General features: G+C 41.4%; 1 protein-coding gene across 1 annotated transcript; it reads right to left on the reverse strand.

Annotated features, from left to right (window-relative positions):
- Positions 1–481: 481 nt before the first annotated feature.
- Positions 482–17,772, reverse strand: LOC310868534 (uncharacterized protein; the record flags this gene model as incomplete). The annotated part of the gene is made up of 5 exons (XM_083778994.1): positions 17,646–17,772; positions 14,287–14,379; positions 12,834–12,926; positions 1,151–1,402; positions 482–516 (listed from the first exon to the last, which is right to left on the reverse strand). Exons 1-5 carry the CDS (start codon positions 17,662–17,664, stop codon positions 482–484), a joined length of 492 nt encoding a protein of 163 aa, XP_083635120.1. The 5' UTR covers positions 17,665–17,772.
- Positions 17,773–18,844: the final 1,072 nt, after the last annotated feature.

Consider the following 18,844-nt stretch of genomic DNA (forward strand, 5'->3'; position numbering starts at 1 on the left):
AGTATGGCTGCGCTGATGAACCTTTAAACTACTTGAAGTACGAAAACTCTTCCCGCATTGTTCACATGAGAAAGGTTTCTCTCCAGTATGGATGCGTCGATGAATTTTTAAATCTCTTGATTGACGAAAACTCTTCCCACATTGTTCACATGAGAAAGGTTTCTCTCCAGTATGGTTGCGCTTATGAGTTTTTAATTCTGTTGACTGTTTAAACCTCTTCCCACATTGTTCACAGAAGTAAGGCTTCTCTCCCGTATGGAGGCGCTGATGAATCTTTAAAGTGTGTGGAAGACGGAAACTGTTTCCACATTGTTCACAGAAGTAAGGCTTCAATTCCATATGTAATGTCTGGTGTGTCTTAAGATGCGAACTTTGGGTGAAGCGTTTCCCACATTGGTCACAACCGTATGGCTTTTCTCCAGAATGCATCCTCTGGTGTGTCCTAAGATGCGTACTTTGTTTGAAGCGTTTCCCACATTGGTCACAGCTGTAAGGTGATTCTCCAGTGTGATTTCTCTGGTGTGTCACAAGAGAAGACTGTGTGGTGAATCTCATCTCACATTGGTCACAGCAGTAAGGCTTCTCTTTAGTATGGATGCGTTGGTGATACTGTAAAGTGTTGGAATGACGGAATCTGCTCCCACACTGTTCACAGTAGAAAGGCTTCTCTTCAGTATGGATGCGCTGATGCATCTTTAAAGTGTAGGAATGACGGAAACTCTTCCCACATTGGTCACAGCTGTGAGGCTTCTCTCCAGTATGGATAAGCTGATGAGTTTTTAAGCGTCTTAACTCAATAAACCACTTCCCACATTGGTCACAGGTGTATGGCTTCTCTCGAGAATGTATTAGCTGGTGATTCTTAAGATTCCATTTTTTGGTGAAGACTTTCCCACACTCTTCACAGCAGAGACGTTTCTGTTTCACTGGGTGCAGGGCAGAACAGGTATCTGAGAAAGAAAACTTGTTTATTTTTCTAGTAAAGTAGTTTATTATTTTTGTTCTGTAAAGCTACTTTGAGTACATTGATTAACAATGCATGTGCAAAATAGCATTTATATATTTATTTGGTAATTTGGAACAAATTCAATTGTGAAGAAGAATAATAATAAGTGCAGTGCTCAGGCTCTAATTTTTTGACATAGCCTACCTATTTTGTATGGTAGCTTGATCACTGGGTCCATTCTGTATAACTTGATCACTGGGTCCATTCTGTATAACTTGATCACTGGGTCCATTCTGTATAACTTGATCACTGGGTCCAACATGGGATCACATTGATGCTTCTCTCCTGTGTGGATTTTCTGGTGTGCCTCAAGATCTGACGCTTGGGTGAAGTTTCTTCCGCACTGGTCACAGCAGAGATGTTTTGGTTTCACTGAGGACAGGGCAGAACAGGTATCTGAGAAAGAAAACTAGTTACATTTTCTAATAAAATTGGTTTTATTATTTTTGTTCTGTAAAGCTACTTTTAGTACCTTGAAAAGCTATACATTGTATGTATCATTGTTATAAACAAATGTCATGATACAGCTACGCATATGGTCATTTGCAACAAATGAAGTCCAGGGTCTCCACCTCTTATGTATTAATATCAATTGAGCTGTGTGTCATTCGAGGCTTTACAGTTTACACCATAAAAGTGGCAACTTACGGTACTTTCAGGCTGCAGCCTTTTTTCTCATGCCATTCACACAAATTCACGTGTTGGGGGGGGGGGGGGGGGGGGGTTGTCAGAAACAAACCTACTGTGACTGTCAAATGCACCAAGTGTCAAATGTGTCTTCAGTGTTTGGGTGATTAACTGAAATGGATTATTATTTTGAGACTTATTTTGAGTCCTGCTTAGTACAAGTAAAAAACACTTTAGTAAAACTTTTGATAATAAAATACTTTGAAACATAGTTTTTTTTGTCCAGCTCATGAATGTAGCCTGTGATAGTGTGATTAGTAGGAAGTAAGAAGAAAACAAAAACAATCTTAACCCATGGTGCATGAATGCCCACCACTATTGTGTTGGGTGGGTCCATCGTAGATCTACGATGAACCCACCCGACACAACAGTGGTGGTCCCCAGGCTGCTGCTAGTCAGAATGGTGGTCCCTGGATCAAAACCAGTTGAAAACCCCTGGTCTAGAACACGGGTGTGCAACTTTGATGATGGAGCGGGCCACTATATTTCCACACTTACTCAGAGGGCCACATTGCATTTACTGTTGGGCAGAAACCGCTTATCTTTGTATTTTCTTTCATAAATGAATGCTTTAACACAAAAGTAGCAAAAATAGACAACCTATATTTGTATTTAAATGCATTAGCTATAATAGAATGAAGTAATGAAAGCGGGTTATGTTTGCATGTTTGGAATTGTAACAGCTGAAATTAATAATATATCAGTATGGTAGGGCCTCTACCTCTACTAAATCTACTCATGCTCATTCAACAACAGGTTGCCATTTGTGGTTATACTGCCATCCAGAGCCTAGATGGCTCTGCTCCCATCTAGTGGGCACAATGTTTTGTAAAGTTTACCAGTTATTTGTCTTTTCCTGAAAGGCCGCAACGACGACCGACTCGACCGAGCAACGGTCATATGTTATTTTTTGCTATGCCATTAAACTGCCTTCACACCATGGCTCTTTTCGTACATTAACCCTTGCCTTGTTACCGTGTATCCCTACACTGGGGCGAATAGCAGATCGGCAGTACAGTAGTAGTGCAACACTGCTGAAGCCTTCGGCTAGTAGAATGTAGCATGTACGCCCAAACACAACAGTACATACGACATTATGGGTTAAAAACGGCATAATACAGTACACAACATTCTCTGCACATAACAGCGAAACATTCCTGAGTTATACAATGTCAACAAACCTACTCTTCACGGATGCATTGATTCAGAGGTGAGACGCTGCATGCGGACCGTTCACAAGGCAGGATTTCAACATTTCAGCAGCCCTGGTCGTCCACAAGAACACCACTATGAACTCTGATTAGCATTATGTCATAGCAGCAGTGAAACACCAGGGGCGACATTGCACAACAACACGTTTGATCAGAACAAAAAGGTTTATGGAATGAAATACATTTGTACACATTGTGACTTATAATGTATAAGTCACAATGTGTACAAATGTATTTTATGACATAAACCTTTTATGCGGTATTAGTAGCCTATTTATAAGTTATAAATACTAATACCACATAAATAAGGTTTATGTCATAAAATATATTTGTAGCCTACACATTATGACTCATAAATACTAATAATACTAACATAAAGGTTTATGGAATAAATACAATATATTTGTAGGCCTACACAGTGTGACTCATGAATATACTAACCAGTAAGATGCCTTAGGATGAGAAGCGACCTCGCCCTAAAGGCGTACATGCATCCGCCTAGGTGACAGCAGACTGCTGGGTGAGCACTGGCGCTTTGGCATGGGGGGTCAGATCAACATAATGGAATAAATTCTGTACTGGCCATCTATGGAGCGTGTCTTGAATGTACAGGGTTTGATGAGGTCAGATCAACAAAGTATGGAATGTCAGGAACAGGTCATGGAACAGGTCAGCTCCATATATGGAGATCTAAGGGTGGCAGCTGGGGCAGTGTCTTGAGTGTCAGGCCTGTTGAGAACTTTAGTTTTTGCCGGCTGACGGGTGCGGCTGCACTAGGTACTAACTTTAGGGCAGGCCCGTCTAGAGTTTAAATGGACAGCTAATAGTCAAAAGGAAGACATCGAAGATGAAGGATGGATGTACAGTAGAAGGATCAACATATGGAATGTTAGAACAGGTCAGCTCCATATATGGAGCTCTAAGGGTTTGAGGTCAGATGTAGAGCTACTGGCCAATATTGATGGCCACCACTCACTCGGGTGACCCAGCTGGGGTGATCAAGTCCCGACTTACGTCCCAGTAGGCAGTAGCTACCCTCGATCAGTCCCTTATAGTCTAGTAGCCAGAATGTGAACCCGGACATGTTGAGTACACCAACATTTTACGTTAGAAATGTTTAGTATGGGTCCCCAGCATGTAGAAACTGCCGGATGCTAACTTGCATATGTTGAGCAATTTTCATAATTGCATATCAATCTATGTGACATGTCAATCTAGGGGTTTTTCATGATGCTGAATCCATTCCAAGCATTAGTTTTGCACAAAAAAACACTCCTTTGGCTAAAACAGCCAATGTGATGATGTCAGCACAAGTGGCTATGGCCGTTAAACAGAAAGGAACATCACACCATGGCAACACAAAGGTCATCTTATGTTGTTATCATCTTGTTATGACCATAACCATGGATTTAAATATTCCAACTTCAACTTGATTATGTAATTATTATGAATACATTTCCATATAAACATAATTTAAGATAAAACCCCAATAAGGATATAATTTGAATAAATATCCACATGAAGACAAGGTGTACTCCAAATGTACTTGATTTATTGCATAATTTTAATAACTATGACTTAGACTGTCAAACAGTCACATGTAGGGCAGCACTTAGACTTATCCATTTAACATTTACTGTTTTGCAGTGGTGTAAAGTATACATTTAGTCAACTTGTACTGTACTTAAGTACCATTTAGATAGATGTATTTTCAATATCAATGAAGTGGCACAAGACATGCTCCGTTCCATGCAGGAGGTCAGGACATGACTGGCGACATCCTGGAAGCAGCAGTAGGAGCTGTCGGGTCCTCGCGTATATCCAACGCTACATCCAGGACCCGGGAGATGGCGGCGAAGTAGAAGACCTACCACAGCGGCAATGGACCCTGCTGCTGAACCGCCTACAAACCACCAGGGTTGGCTGCTTCAAATCAATCAAATAGTGTGTGTCATGTGTGTGCGAGTGCGTTAGTCAATGTGTTTGTGCTTAGTGTGTGTAAGAGCTCAGTACTGCCACTAGGTGGTGTATGAGTCACCCATGTGTTCTGCAGCCATCAGACTGTGACCTGGAGTGGAGACAACACATGTACTGTAAGACCTTCATCATCACCACCACCACCACCACCACCTTTAGAATTTAATTGTTAACACTTCTGTAGCCGGCTATTATAGTCTAGGACCTGGCTAAGATACGTATGCACTTCATTTAGCGGAGAATATCTCAACTGTTCTTGGCTAATATGACCCCAGGGAACAACTTAAAATGACCACGCCCTTATTAAAATAATCGCTACTTAAAACATGGCTCTATTTTCTAAACCGTTGGAGCTACAGATGTTGAGGTGCTCAACATGTTCAGAATACTCATGTTTGAATATTCAATAACCATTATGCACACGGCAGTCATTTGCCATTAAGTTAATGGCAGGGTGGCAACTAGCCACAATTTGCCATTGACAGCCCATACATCAAAATTGTATTAAACTAATATTGTATTTTTTGAGTGGTGCAACCACTCCTACAGACAGCTGTGTGTGGCTGGGTCTGTCCCTGTGTCCCTGGCTGTGTCCGAGCACGAAAATAGCGTTATAGTGTTTGTTCACCACCAAGTGTCACTGTTGCACAGCCTAACACAGACACACACACACACACACACAAACACAAGCCAGGGAGGAGGGCTTGTACAATACAGTACCAGTCACTCCATAAGGTAGGCATACCATATTCTGAATTACCAAAAAGAGGACACGTGCATGTGCGCGTGCACGTGCACATGCACGGCATGTGTCGTGCGTGCACGGTTCTGTTTGAATTAAATTAATTTGTCAAAAAAGTTTGGCAACTAAATTTGATCAAATATGCTCTATATTAGTTATGTATTTATTTAAAGCAGTGGCTCTCAAAGGTGTGATCCAGGGACCCTCATGGTTCCTTAAGGGGGTTCCAAATGGACCCATTATAGGTCTGTAACTCTGAGAGTGTAACACATGGACCCAAATTGACCCTTACAGGTCTGTAACTCTGAGAGTGTACAAATGGAACCAAATCATGGACCCTTACAGGTCTGTAACTCTGAGTGTACTATACAAATGGAACCAAATGGACCCTTTTATAACTTTTAACTCTGATACTGTACAAATGGAATAAAATGGGACTCTTATGGGTCCATTTGGTTTTACTCTCAGAGTTATGGGGGTCCTTGAAATTAAAAAGTTTAAGAACCTGTATGCAATGGCTTATCTCTTGTAAAAAGAGAGACCAGCCTATTCTCCAAACCATTATCTTATGCTTTGCTAGGTTGTACAAAATAATATTGGGTCAATTTAATTTGCAGGACTCGCCTCGCGCACAGCTGCCTTGTCTGTGTTGTTGACATGACATGGGCTTGCAGGACATAACTTTTATTTGTGACAGACACATAGTTCCTTTGCAGACAATACAATCTGCTTCTCATTGGTCAGTCACAAAGCTAAGAAAACAGTAGCCTACTTTTTCTGCATGTCAATGATGATGAGATAGTTCTTTGGCATTTCAAGCTTTCCTCACAGAGAGCACAACAGTCTATCTGCAGCCTGCGGTCGGGACAAGTGCTGTCAGCGCGCAGCGCATGCAGACTAGAGTTATGAATAATACACATTCCGGGGTTCGGGCTGGAAGTCCACCTCTCACAGTGTTTTTCCACTACGAACCATTGAACGTGCATTGTAATACACATTGGTCTGAATGGTCTGTGAGCGTAGCGATACACAGGGCTCGTTCGGAAATAACGCACTGAGCGCACTGTGCAATGCAAACTAATGGGCGCTCCGGTGCGGTATTTCCGAACGTGCCCATATATAGGCGATACGTGTAAAACCCCGGACATTTGAAGGAATTTATAAAACCCCCCCGGACTGCCCGGACAGCCCCCCAAAAGAGGACTTGTCCGGGCAAAAGAGGACGTATGGTAAGCCTACATAAGGGTCTGTTTTTTAATATCTACTATATGATGCAGGAGGCTACAGGAAGTTTATTTACTGAAAGAGAGAGCTTCCTAACTCCAACACAATTTTATATATATGTAGTGGGGTCCCTCCTATGGGCTTCTAACGGGACTGAAAATCGCTGAAGATCCCTGAATTTTCATGTCAGGGGGATATTTCATCTCATCTGCTTACACACTGACTGCACACGGTCAGACCATAGAGTATATATGAATAGAGAAGACACCCAAGTTCTCCTCCCATCAACTTGCATTAAGTTGCTCAAAAGCGCATGAGGCGATTTCACTCCTCCTTCCGGGTAGGAACAGAGTGCATTCTGGGATGGATTGGCCCCAAACACATGAACGCGCTGCCGTTGAACGTGCCCGAACACGCACGAACGCGGAGGAGCGTGCTGCCGTCGTGAACGTGTACAATGATAGTCAACGGACTAGCGCGTTCATGTGTTTGGGGCCAGGCTGCAATACCTTCATTCGGCCACTATGTCCATTTCGCCTCAGGGTTTCAGCTGGGTGCCTTCTCTATTCATATATACTCTAAGGGTCAGACCCCCCCAAGGGGTCCGCGACATTGGATAGATGCTCTCGCTGCCAAATACGCAGCACGAGTAGGAGAATTTTTTATCTAGATACTTTTTTTAAAATAAATTATCTGGTGTTATACTGTGTTATACCTGTGTGTGAGACAAATAGACTCTTGCAAATGTTCGTTACTTATCTGCACACAATTATCCTAAACAACTAATTAAGAAATATACAATAGACTTAGTCTATTGTGCTGCATGTAGATTTTATTATTATATTAGACTACATGCAAAATGACAAATATTAGAAGACCAAGTGGTTTCTGAAAAATCACACTTGTGTGAAGTGAGGGGCTCTCTTATCATAAATCAGCATACGATGCTCAACCAATCAGCTGAGCACATTCTGTGCTCATACACACAATAGCCCCTCAAAAACAGAATTTCGGTATGGACACGCTGAATTATGTTTTGAGGGGTGCCAGCCCCTCCTATGCCAGCTTTGTGTGAGTGTGTACCCCATAGCAATGATTTGATTGGATGAGGACCCCATAGTGATGATTTGATTGGCTGAGCAATGTATGTATTGAGGAGAAGTGAGGACAGACATTTGAGGACACCACAAGTGATTAGCCAGAAACGTCCACATTCTGGCCAATTGTGATTGGCCGGAATGTGATGATGAATGTATGATAAGAGCGCCTCTCACTTCACACAGGTGTGATATTTTACTTGCCGGAATCACGAAAACTATTCCCACATTGTTCACAGTAGGAAGGCTTCCCTCTATTATGGATGGAGCGAAGCTTTTCTCACATTGGTCAGAGCTGTTAAGACTTCTCTCCAGTATGGCTGCGCTGATGACGCTTTAGACTTGATGGAAGAGTGAAACTCTTCCCACATTGTTCACAGTAGAAAGACTTCTTCTCTTTAGTATGGCTGCGCTGATGACGCTTTAAACTGTTTGAATCACGGAAACTCTTCCCACATTGATAACAGCAGAAAGACTTCTTCTCTCCAGCATGGCTGCGCTGATGACGCTTTACACTTGATGGATCAGTGAAACTCTTCCCACATTGTTCACAGTAGAAAGTTTCTCCAGTATGTTTGCGCCGATGCGTCTTTAAACTTATTAACTGACGAAAACTTTCCCCACATTGTTCACAGCAGTAAGGCTTCTCTCCTGTATGTTGGCGCTCATGAGTCCTTAAAGTTTGTGCATGACGGAAACTGTTTCCACATTGTTCACAGAAGTAAGGCTTCAATCCAGTATGTAATTTCTGGTGTGACGTAAGATGCTGCGATTGGGTGAAGCGTTTCCCACATTGGTCACAACTGTAAGGCTTTTCTCCAGAATGCGTTCTCTGGTGTACCTTAAGATGTGGCTGTTGTTTGAAGCGTTTCCCACATTGGTCACAGCTGAAAGGTTTTTCTCCATTGTGATTTCTCTGGTGTATCACAAGATTAGACTGTGTGGTGAAACTCTTCCCACATTGGTCACAGCTGTAAGGCTTCTCTTCAGTATGGATGCGCAGATGATACTGTAAAGTGTGTGCATGACGGAAACTCTTCCCACATTGTTCACAGTAGAAAGGCTTCTCATCAGTATGGATGCGCTGATGACTTTTTAAGTGTCCTAACGATCTAAACCTTTTCCCACATTGGTCACAGCAAGGCTTCTTTCCAGTATGGATGCGGTTATGAAATTTTAATTGTCTTAACTCCCTAAACCTCTTCCCACATTGGACACAGTAATATGGCTTCTCTCCAGAGTGAAGAACTGCCAGGTGTATCTTAAGACCAGCCACTTGATCAAACCTCGTCCCACATTGGTCACATCTGTAAGGCTTCTTCTCTTCAGTATGGATGAGCTGATGCATTTTAAAATTTGAAGAATGACAAAACCTCTCCCCACATTGTTCACAGCAGTAAGGCTTCTCTCGAGAATGTATTTTCCGGTGTTTCTTAAGATACCGTTGTTGAGTGAAACGATTCCCACATTGGCCACAGCGGTAAGGCTTTTCTCCGGTGTGAATTCTCTGGTGCATTTCAAGATTAGGTTTTGTGGTGAAGCTTTCACCGCACTCTTCACAGCAGAGATGTTCTTGTTTCACAGAACTGGTATCTGAGGATAGAAAAAAAAATCACACCAGTGTGAACCAAGTGGTGCAACAACCGTGCGTCCAGCAGGTGGCAGCCATGTCACATACTTCTCTCGTTCCATGCTCACACAGACACACACACACAAACACGTACAGGGCATTGTAAGCTGGATGTAGAAGTGGTTTGCACCACTTAAAAAAATACAGATTACAAATTCATATGCAAAATAGCATATATATTATATTTATTTGGTTAATTTGGAACAACTGAAGTTCTGGGTTTAAACCTCTTATTTATCATCCAACTAAATTGTATTGTGTGAAGGCTTTACATCAAAAAGGGGCATATTATTTTCAGGCTGCAGCTAAATACGTTTTACTCGTTTCCTTATTGATCCATATTATCCATTATCCACTCGGTCGCCGTTTTGACCTCGCTCCTGCTGCAAACTTGAGTGGATGGATAGCGGTACATGAGAAGTAAAAGATGGTGTGAATAAGTGGAAAAAGAAAGGAGGATCATGGAACTTACGGAGGTCAGGGTGGTCTTCATGTTCCTCAACCCTGGCCGTGTCTTTAGAGTTCATCTTCACATGCAGTCTTGACACCACAGATTGGTCTGGAATAAAGGAGTAACCATAATAATTATTACACAAGCTTGGTTGAACGATTCAGAGGTCTGTTATTTCTCCTACCACTGCTACGTAGGAATAACAGACCAGTGAAGACAAAGTACCTGAAACAACCAACGAATCAAAACACACAGTGCTTGGGCTTTGGTGCATTTAACATGGCAGCCATTATACGGGTGAACAGTACCATCAAAAAATGTTTTTGAAATATCTGAGGCTCAGGCGAGAAAAAGGAAATTAAGTAATATTGATTTATATTTGATCAACACCTCCATGTCCAGCGTTAACACACTGGACACGCCATAATCTAATGCAGTGTTTCTCAAACCTTTCAGGTCAACACATAAAATAATATTTGAACTGGGGACACCCTACCATGACAAGCAGTGGAAACATAAAAATATTTTTTTAGTTTGAATCAGTTCCAATTTGACCAGTTTTAACCGATTCAGGACAGGAACCCCTTTTGGTGTTTTAAGCATTATGTTATGGAAAAAGAACCACTGGTGCTGGAGCCACAAAGGGAACATGAGAAAAATATAAAGGGAAGCTCCGCACACTCAGATCTGCACACAATCAATGTATTTATTTAGCAAGCTTTCGGTCTACTGACCGTCTTCAGGCATTATGTTATAAAAGATCTACAAGCTCATAGCAAGTGCCACGCTACAAGCTTGTAGATCTAGCTGCTATGTTTGAAAAATCGTGAAAATGTTTTGCAAATATTTAAATATATATTCTTTCAGAACGTTTTAACTTAAATCTTTGCTTTGCTTTTTGTTGTTCCAGGGGGTCCCTGGAACAACATATTTTCGGGGATCAGTGGCCAATTACATTTTTGGGGTCCTTGACGTGAAATATTTTGAAAACCACTGACAGAAACATAGGTTTTTCAGAAAGCGGTCATGATTTAGAAGACACTTGTAGAATCTGCTCTCAGGTCTAAATGGGTTAATATAATTAGTTTGTTGATTTTACTTTAGTTTGTTGATTTACTTTGGCTCAGTAATGGTCTAAAAAAAGTATACAACGTTGCACATTAAGCCCGTTCGTCCGTCCACCCAAAGGACGATATATTATATTTATTTACCGTTCCTTTCATTTAAAATGAAAATGAAACTGCATTGTTGTCACATATGTGGCCTAATAATAAGCATGGTTTATTTCCTAATCGTTCGTGTCTAATCACACCCCAAGCTACTAATGTTCACAAGTGGCCCATAGGCTGTTGGGACTCGCCTGGGACTAGTACCCCATTGGCCTGCATAGACTATGTTTTTATTCCAATGGAAATAGCCTAAAAAAAGGGGGTTGTATTATAATCAGAGTCATCTTATATTCATCACAATATGGTATATGGTTAAAGAAATTCATTTTATTTGATAAAGAATATTATGAACATAAATTGAGCACTGCTTATAATACCTTCAGCTCAATCACATCAATCAAACATCAAATGTCCACAGACAGTGAAAAGGGTCCACAATAATATTCTGTGTAGCAGTATGTGATTAATGTTAGATTAATACATTTTTACATACCTATTCTGTATAACTTGATCACTGGGTCCAACATGGTAACACATTGATTCTTCTCTCCGGTGTGGATTTTCTGGTGTGCCTCAAGATGAGACGCTTGGGTGAGGTTTCTTCCGCACTGGTCACAGCAGAGATGATTTGGTTTCACCGAGGACAGGGCAGAACAGGTAGCTGAGAAAGAAAACAATGACAGATTACTGTATGTAATGACTGCATAGGAAAATAGCATGTATATTGTATATAGTATCTATATAGTAATTTGCAACCAACTAAGATCAGGGAAGGCTTTTCAGCTTAGAATTGCCATATTATTTTCAGGCTGCAGGCCTATTTTTGTTTAGTTTCTGATTCCATTTACGCAAACGGTGACTCGGACGTAATTTTGTAGCTTTAATTGCGCATAGTGTGAATGCAAACTGACACATTTCTTTCCTATTTCTTTTTCATCCCACGATTTTTGCAACCCATTTATTTCACCCTGTGTCAATTAGGGCTTTCACCAACTAATCGACTAGTTGACTAGTAGAACCACTAGTCGACCTTGTCGGTAGTAGTTGAATAGTTGTTAAAATAAAGGCTCAACCTATGTAAATTAGATTGTATTTTGTAGACATAGCACTCTATAGTGTATACACAGTTTCATCATATAGATATTCCACGGTTAGATTCTTAGCTTACGTACGAATATTGAAGACTATTTTTATGTATTTCATGTATTATCATGTTTTGTTCTTGCTTACTGTAGGGATGTTTGACTTAAAAAAATATATGGACATTTTAACGTCTACTCAGGCTTTTGTGAACACCCCAAACTGTTTTTAAGTTGCTTGATCCAGTATTTAGATATTTGATTTGATCAGACACAGTTTTTACGAATTCATTAAAACTTCAAACACCATTTTAATCATGATAGATTCATTGACAACACTTGTCCTTGGTTCTGGTGACTGATATTGTCCTAATGCCTGAGGGGCTGTGTTTTTTTCAATTCGATTTTTTTCCTTCTTTCTTTCCTTCTTAAAAAAAAAATATATATATACAGTTATACACACAGGTAGGTTGAATATGAATCCTAAAATATATCATTTTCTATATTTCTATATTATATTTTTTAATATTTATTTTTAATAATACCACCCTTGTTCATACCTGATGCAGGGAATCCCAGGAAATCTTCCTCATCACCTTCCTCTTTAAACATGTGGAGGATCTGTTGGTGCAGTTCTTTGTCCATGGCTTCACCTGGACCACATGGAAAACAAAACATCATGGAATGTGTCACATGTGTCCCACATGGAGCCAAACACATACCCTTACTATTGAGGAATTCACATCACCTTGGCTAAAAAAGTGTGAAGTGAGCGGTGCAACTCCCGTGTGGGGGTCCCCGGGTGTCTCCGGAAGTTCCAGACCCACAGGACGATGGCCAGGGTGCGAGCTGCCCCACGTCCGAAACGGTAGAGAAATGAGTTACCATGTAGGGGTCTCCGGGGTCCCCAGGGAGTCCCCGGGGAGGTCCCCGGAACATCCAGACCCCCAGGAACGTGCCCAGGGGGCCGGGCCGATTCTGGCGAGCCGCCCCACGTCCGAAACGGTTGAGAAATGACAGTTACCGTGTGGGGGTCCCTCTACTGTACTGTACTGTCACTGTACTGGCACACCCTAAATTAAATCATCATACATACAGTTAATATGTGCGTGTGTGTGTTATAGGTTGCGCACAGGTGGTGAAAAACAAACCATGCTATTTTCGTGCTCAGACCCAGGCAGGCAGCCAGCCCCACACATACAGTAGCTCCGTAAGGGAGTGGTTGCACCACTCAAAGAAATACAAATAAAAACTATCCATCTATAAATGCACCATGTCTCTGTATGTCTACATGTCTGTCTTTAATTCACATAACTCGACTATCCCCCTCACCGACTTCCCCCCTCACCCCTGCACCAGGCACTGCACTTGCACAGTGCAGTGCCCGGTGCAAGTCGGTCGGACCCACGGTTGTCCAGAACCACCAACAAAAGGCCTATGCCCGGGCTCTGGACCCTGCCCAGGGTCCATATATGCAGCTGGCCTGTTCTGACATCCATATATAGGAATGAAGGGACACAGAGACAGATACAGAAATCTACATGGTGGGGCATGGATCTCCAACTTCCATCGGTACAGACTCGGTGCTCTACAGCCGGGAACAGGTCTGATACCTATAATACAGCATGTGGCCCAAATGCAGCACAGTCTACTACTACTGGAATCTGTTATTTTTCCCTTCATTTTTATGTCATGTACATTCCAAAAAAGAATAGAATACCCACATCACGTAGTAGATGTGCTGGGTTCAAAAGTGACATCAGAAAAAGAGAAAAGAACCCTCATCTCATCTGCTCCAAATGTTATAGGCCTACTTTATTGACATTTCGAGCCAAGGCTCTTCACCTGGTCAAATTCTGTACATTCCAAAAAAATAATTATTATATATATGGTGTTATATAATAAATGGATTTTATTTATTTTTAAACACACAACAGCGTCTTCTTTGCTGGTTTTGGAACAAGCAGATAATTTCTGCTTTCATTAATAATTACATCCTTGTTCATACAGTACCTGAGACAGTGAATCCCAGGATATCCTCCTCATCACCATCCTCTTCAAACATGTGGTGGATCTGTTGGTGCAGTTCTCTGTCCATGGCTTCACCTGGACCACATGTCAGTGAAGAAAACAAAAACATCATGGAATGTGTCCCACATGGATCCTGCCAAACACATACCCCTACTAGACTAAATCTAATAAAAACTAGGTTCAAGGACAGGTTGTACTTTGTTACATCTTGTGTACAGGTACATAAGAGTAAGACTTGTTTGGCTTCCTTCAGAGTAGACAATGCAGCAGCATAATATGCACATGCACATCAAACAGCAAAAACAAGGGGATAATTTTTTTTAAACAACTTCACACGTAGGCTCCGTTCCATAAATATACAGATTTAGTTCAGAAAGGTGCACGCGCAATAGTTTTCCTTTTCCCTGTTTTGCGCTATTCAGTTAATTCATGTAGCATCTGAAACTGTCTGGGGTTGGAAACAAAACAAATCTGATAACATGTCGACCACAAGATGGCATGGTGAACTTGACCCTAGCATAAAGATTTTGGTGCTATTTACACGAGGATGGTGTTCATATAAAACGTCAAAATAAAGTATCGTTTGCTGCTGTCATTTAGACGAGAACCGTGTTCTCAGGAGGTGAAAACGCAACGAAGTGAAACCACCTCCCAGAGTGGAAATCCTTGAGAACGCCGTTTCCTATGGTCTCCATATAAACAGGCAAAACGGTGAATCCGCAAAACTTATGACATCATGGCTCACGTTGGCTCACAGCGCATATGTTTATTACATTGATGCAGAGCCATATCATTATGATATAATGGAGTTCCTGAACAAGCCTCCCTCCTCGCCTACAAAGTGCTGCTCATCAGCGATGGTGAATGTAAAACCATGATGTAAATAAAAAGCCTTGTGATAGACGGCAGCCGCGGCAGCAGCGTTTATGTAGCCTAATGTATTATAAAATATACCATCTGTGGCGCGCTTTGCCCAGAGCAGTGTTGTGCCGCTTGTGCGGCACTGTTTTTTGGCAAATCTAAGCTAGCAAATTTAAGACCATCTCTTCAAAATAAGAGTATCCTCTAGAGTATTGAAAAAAAGTTTAATTTGCACATTAAAACTACAAATTAAGCATTTAAATGATGCTATAAGACACACATTATGTTTCTGTGTTATTTAATTACTTATTTTTACACAGAAACATAATGTGTGTCTTTACAATAGCTGTAATGTAATAATAATACTAATAATGTAGTGTAATCATTATTTAATTAACGACACTTTTATTCTGAAAGCAACCGGATGTCTTAAATTTGCTCGCTCTCAAACAGGAAGTTCTAAAGACGGAGCCGTGTTGCGCAGGCTTGCGTGAAGGGGTTCTTCTTCTTGTACGTGGGTGACCTGTCTATTTGGCAGCCCGTTATCGCCACCTAGCGACATTATAGCATAATAGCACATTATAGCATAACGTGTGTGTTCTCGTGTAAAGGGTAAGAAAAAATGAGAACGCAACGGGACTTTGACGTGTTATATGGAGATGGTCGCCGTCTAAAAGAGGCCTTATAGACTCCTGTAGATTTATCGATTCGACATTTTCAATCTAGAGTCTAAACGAACTCGCCCCGTCCTTCGCCCAAAACCTTCTGCTGCCCCTTGAATGGCTCTGAACATGTACAAACGCTTACCCTGCTGCCTAACTTGTCCGGTTTCCTTGCGTATAGCAGTGTCTTAAACATATTAAAAGTATTAAAAGGATAGAGACTGAACTTGCGCGAAGCTCCGCCCCCTCCGCTATTCATGTCAGTGGAAGTTGCTCAGTGGCGTTTTGAAGCACCCGGAAGGCTGCTGGAAGGACCGTCTATTTCCGCATTCTTTCGCTGATTCAGCATTTGAACACCAAATTTTGATGTCCAAATGCAGAAGTGCAGCTGGGCTTTAACATTGGGCGCTCGGTTGCACGGGTTTCCTCGTCAAGAATCCACGGGTCCGCCTGCAGTCCTTCCTCTTACCACTAGGGCCCAGCGCTTCAACATTGGAGTGCCTAGCTGGCCCCTTGGTCTTAATCCACTGTCTCGGAATCTTTCATCCACCTTGGATCTTTCCTCGATTGCAACTGCGCAACAGCGCCCCTGGCGGTCATGGTTGCGGAGCCAGTTGCACTCATTTGAGGAGACGAGGAAAGATCCAACGTGGCGGAAAAATATGAGACAGAGTGGATTTAAACACTTGTTTTATTCAAAACTACGGCCCTACGGGTTTTAAAGGACCTATAACATAAAATTCTACTTTTTCAATTTCTTTTGTGTTTTTGGAGCTCCCATGTGTGTTTTCTATCCCCACAAATAACCAATTTTGAACACTCAGGCCTTCATGTCATATGGGTGTTTTAATGGAAATTGCTCTCAGAAACAGCTCGACTGATTTTGGCCTCATCGTGATGTCATCAATGTCACCCTACTTTGTATAATTCCTCCATTTCTTCAGTCTTCAGTTGCAAATTTGCATTTCCACTTTGTTTACAATGTCCACCATTGTTGATTTTCCAAGCTGGCATGGAATGGAAACAAGCCTGGTTTTATCTAGCATTAGTATTATAATGACTCAAATATTAAATAATCTGCATATCAGCACCCTCTCCACCTCAGGACAGTGTGGTACTGCAGCTAAAACTGCTTTCAAAGTCCAGAAAGAATTGACAAGGCCTGGTTATATCAGAGTGGTGATTGAGGCTCAAACCATTAGAAATAACTTTGAGGGACATAGACAATATGATTATTAAATATTAAAAGCAGTTTTAAAATGCATGTTATTTGCGCTTTAAAACCTATGCGCAAGGCAACCGGACAAGTGGGGCAACCTTAGATTTTGCATTTGTATTTTGTACATGTTCAGAGCCATTCAAGGGCAGGGGTTTTGTGGCGGATGTCAGAATACACCCACGAGTCTAAATCTAAATCCCAGATAATGGATTGGGAGACCACCAACTGTTTGTGAGATAAGGACTTTTTACATTAAACACTTGAATCCCTACACTGGGGCGAACATTAGCTGAAAATAGCTCACCTACAGGCTACAAGTTCACCGAGTTCGGAGGTTGCTGCTCCGAGCCTGCACAACAGTCACAGCAGCTAGATAGCTGGCTAGGCTAGCGAAAATTAGCCATGTGGGTCAAACACAACAACACAGCACATAAAAGTGCACATAGGCTATGATATTGACACAAGTCGGACGTACGTCGTCCTAACGTTATGGATGTGGACCAGAGCAAATTTTGTCCTAAAACGGCATGTACAACACACATTTGCTGCACATGACAGAACAGTGAAACATTCATGAGTTATACAATATTACAACTTACTTTTCACGAACGCACTCATTGAATAAAGAGGTAATACCTTAGAGTATACTCAGGGTAATACCAGAGTTATATTGGGTGAGACCGTGGAGCGTCTTCTATGGTATATCAACGGCGTAAACAATAGGATTCATTCCATTCCAACATTATCAGAGGAGCTATACCTAAGTGCCTGACTCATATGGAAAACTGAGCTGCCCCCCAAAAATGCCTGAACAGAACAAACGTGGAACTGGAAACTCAGGACACAAGGATTGAAGGATACATTTATTTGAAAACTTTACTTATTTTATTTACTGATTAATATTACAATTAGTATACATTAAACACTTCAGCCCTACTGCCCTATACATTTCGGCCATTTGAAAATAGCCTATCATTACTAAATTCATTTCGCTCCTAAGCCACCAAAATGTGGAACTAATGACTAAAATGAATAATTATCAATTAATTGCCATTCATAATTTAACCTGAACATAGCTCTGTTCCATAACCTTCCGCTTCGCAGAAGGCTATGGGACTTTCAGTTTTAAATCTCAAATCGAAATCAGACCAGCCTCTCCTCTTTAGTGGAAATCTCACGAACGTTTGACCTACTCACCAATACAAACACGGGTTGTGTCAATATAAAGACTACTTTCCTTAGTGGAAGCACTCTGAGCCCCCCACCACACGTATAAACGGTACTTTTTGGCCAGAAAGGGATTTTTTTCCACCGGAAGAAAAATATTCTCTAAGAGGCAGTACTATGGGCAATATCAGTAGAGGGCGCAGCGGAGTAACTAAAAATGTTTTTTTTCCGGTGGAAACAAAATCCCCTTTTGGCCAAAAAGTACAGTTTATACGTGTGGTGGGGGGCTCAGAGTGCTTCCACTAAGGAAAGTAGGCTTTCTATTGACACAACCCGTGTTTGTATTGGTGAGTAGGTCAAACGTTCGTGAGATTTCCACTAAAGAGGAGACGCTGGTCTGATTTCGATTTGAGATTTAAAACTGAAAGTCCCATAGCCTTCTGCGAAGCGGAAGGTTATGGAACAGAGCTAACCTGAACAGTACGTGATGTCACAACAAAAAGGCACTTAATTATTATAAAGGCTAAAAATTAACAGTGATTTCTCAAACAGTAGGCTACTAAGGATAAATGAAAGCTGATTTACTATAAACTCATAAAAGTGGTGAATCATTCTAAAATGAAAATGGTGT

Source organism: Protomyctophum parallelum (genome assembly GCF_964188405.1).
Source record: "Protomyctophum parallelum genome assembly, chromosome: 13".
Lineage (NCBI taxonomy): Eukaryota > Metazoa > Chordata > Actinopteri > Myctophiformes > Myctophidae > Protomyctophum > Protomyctophum parallelum.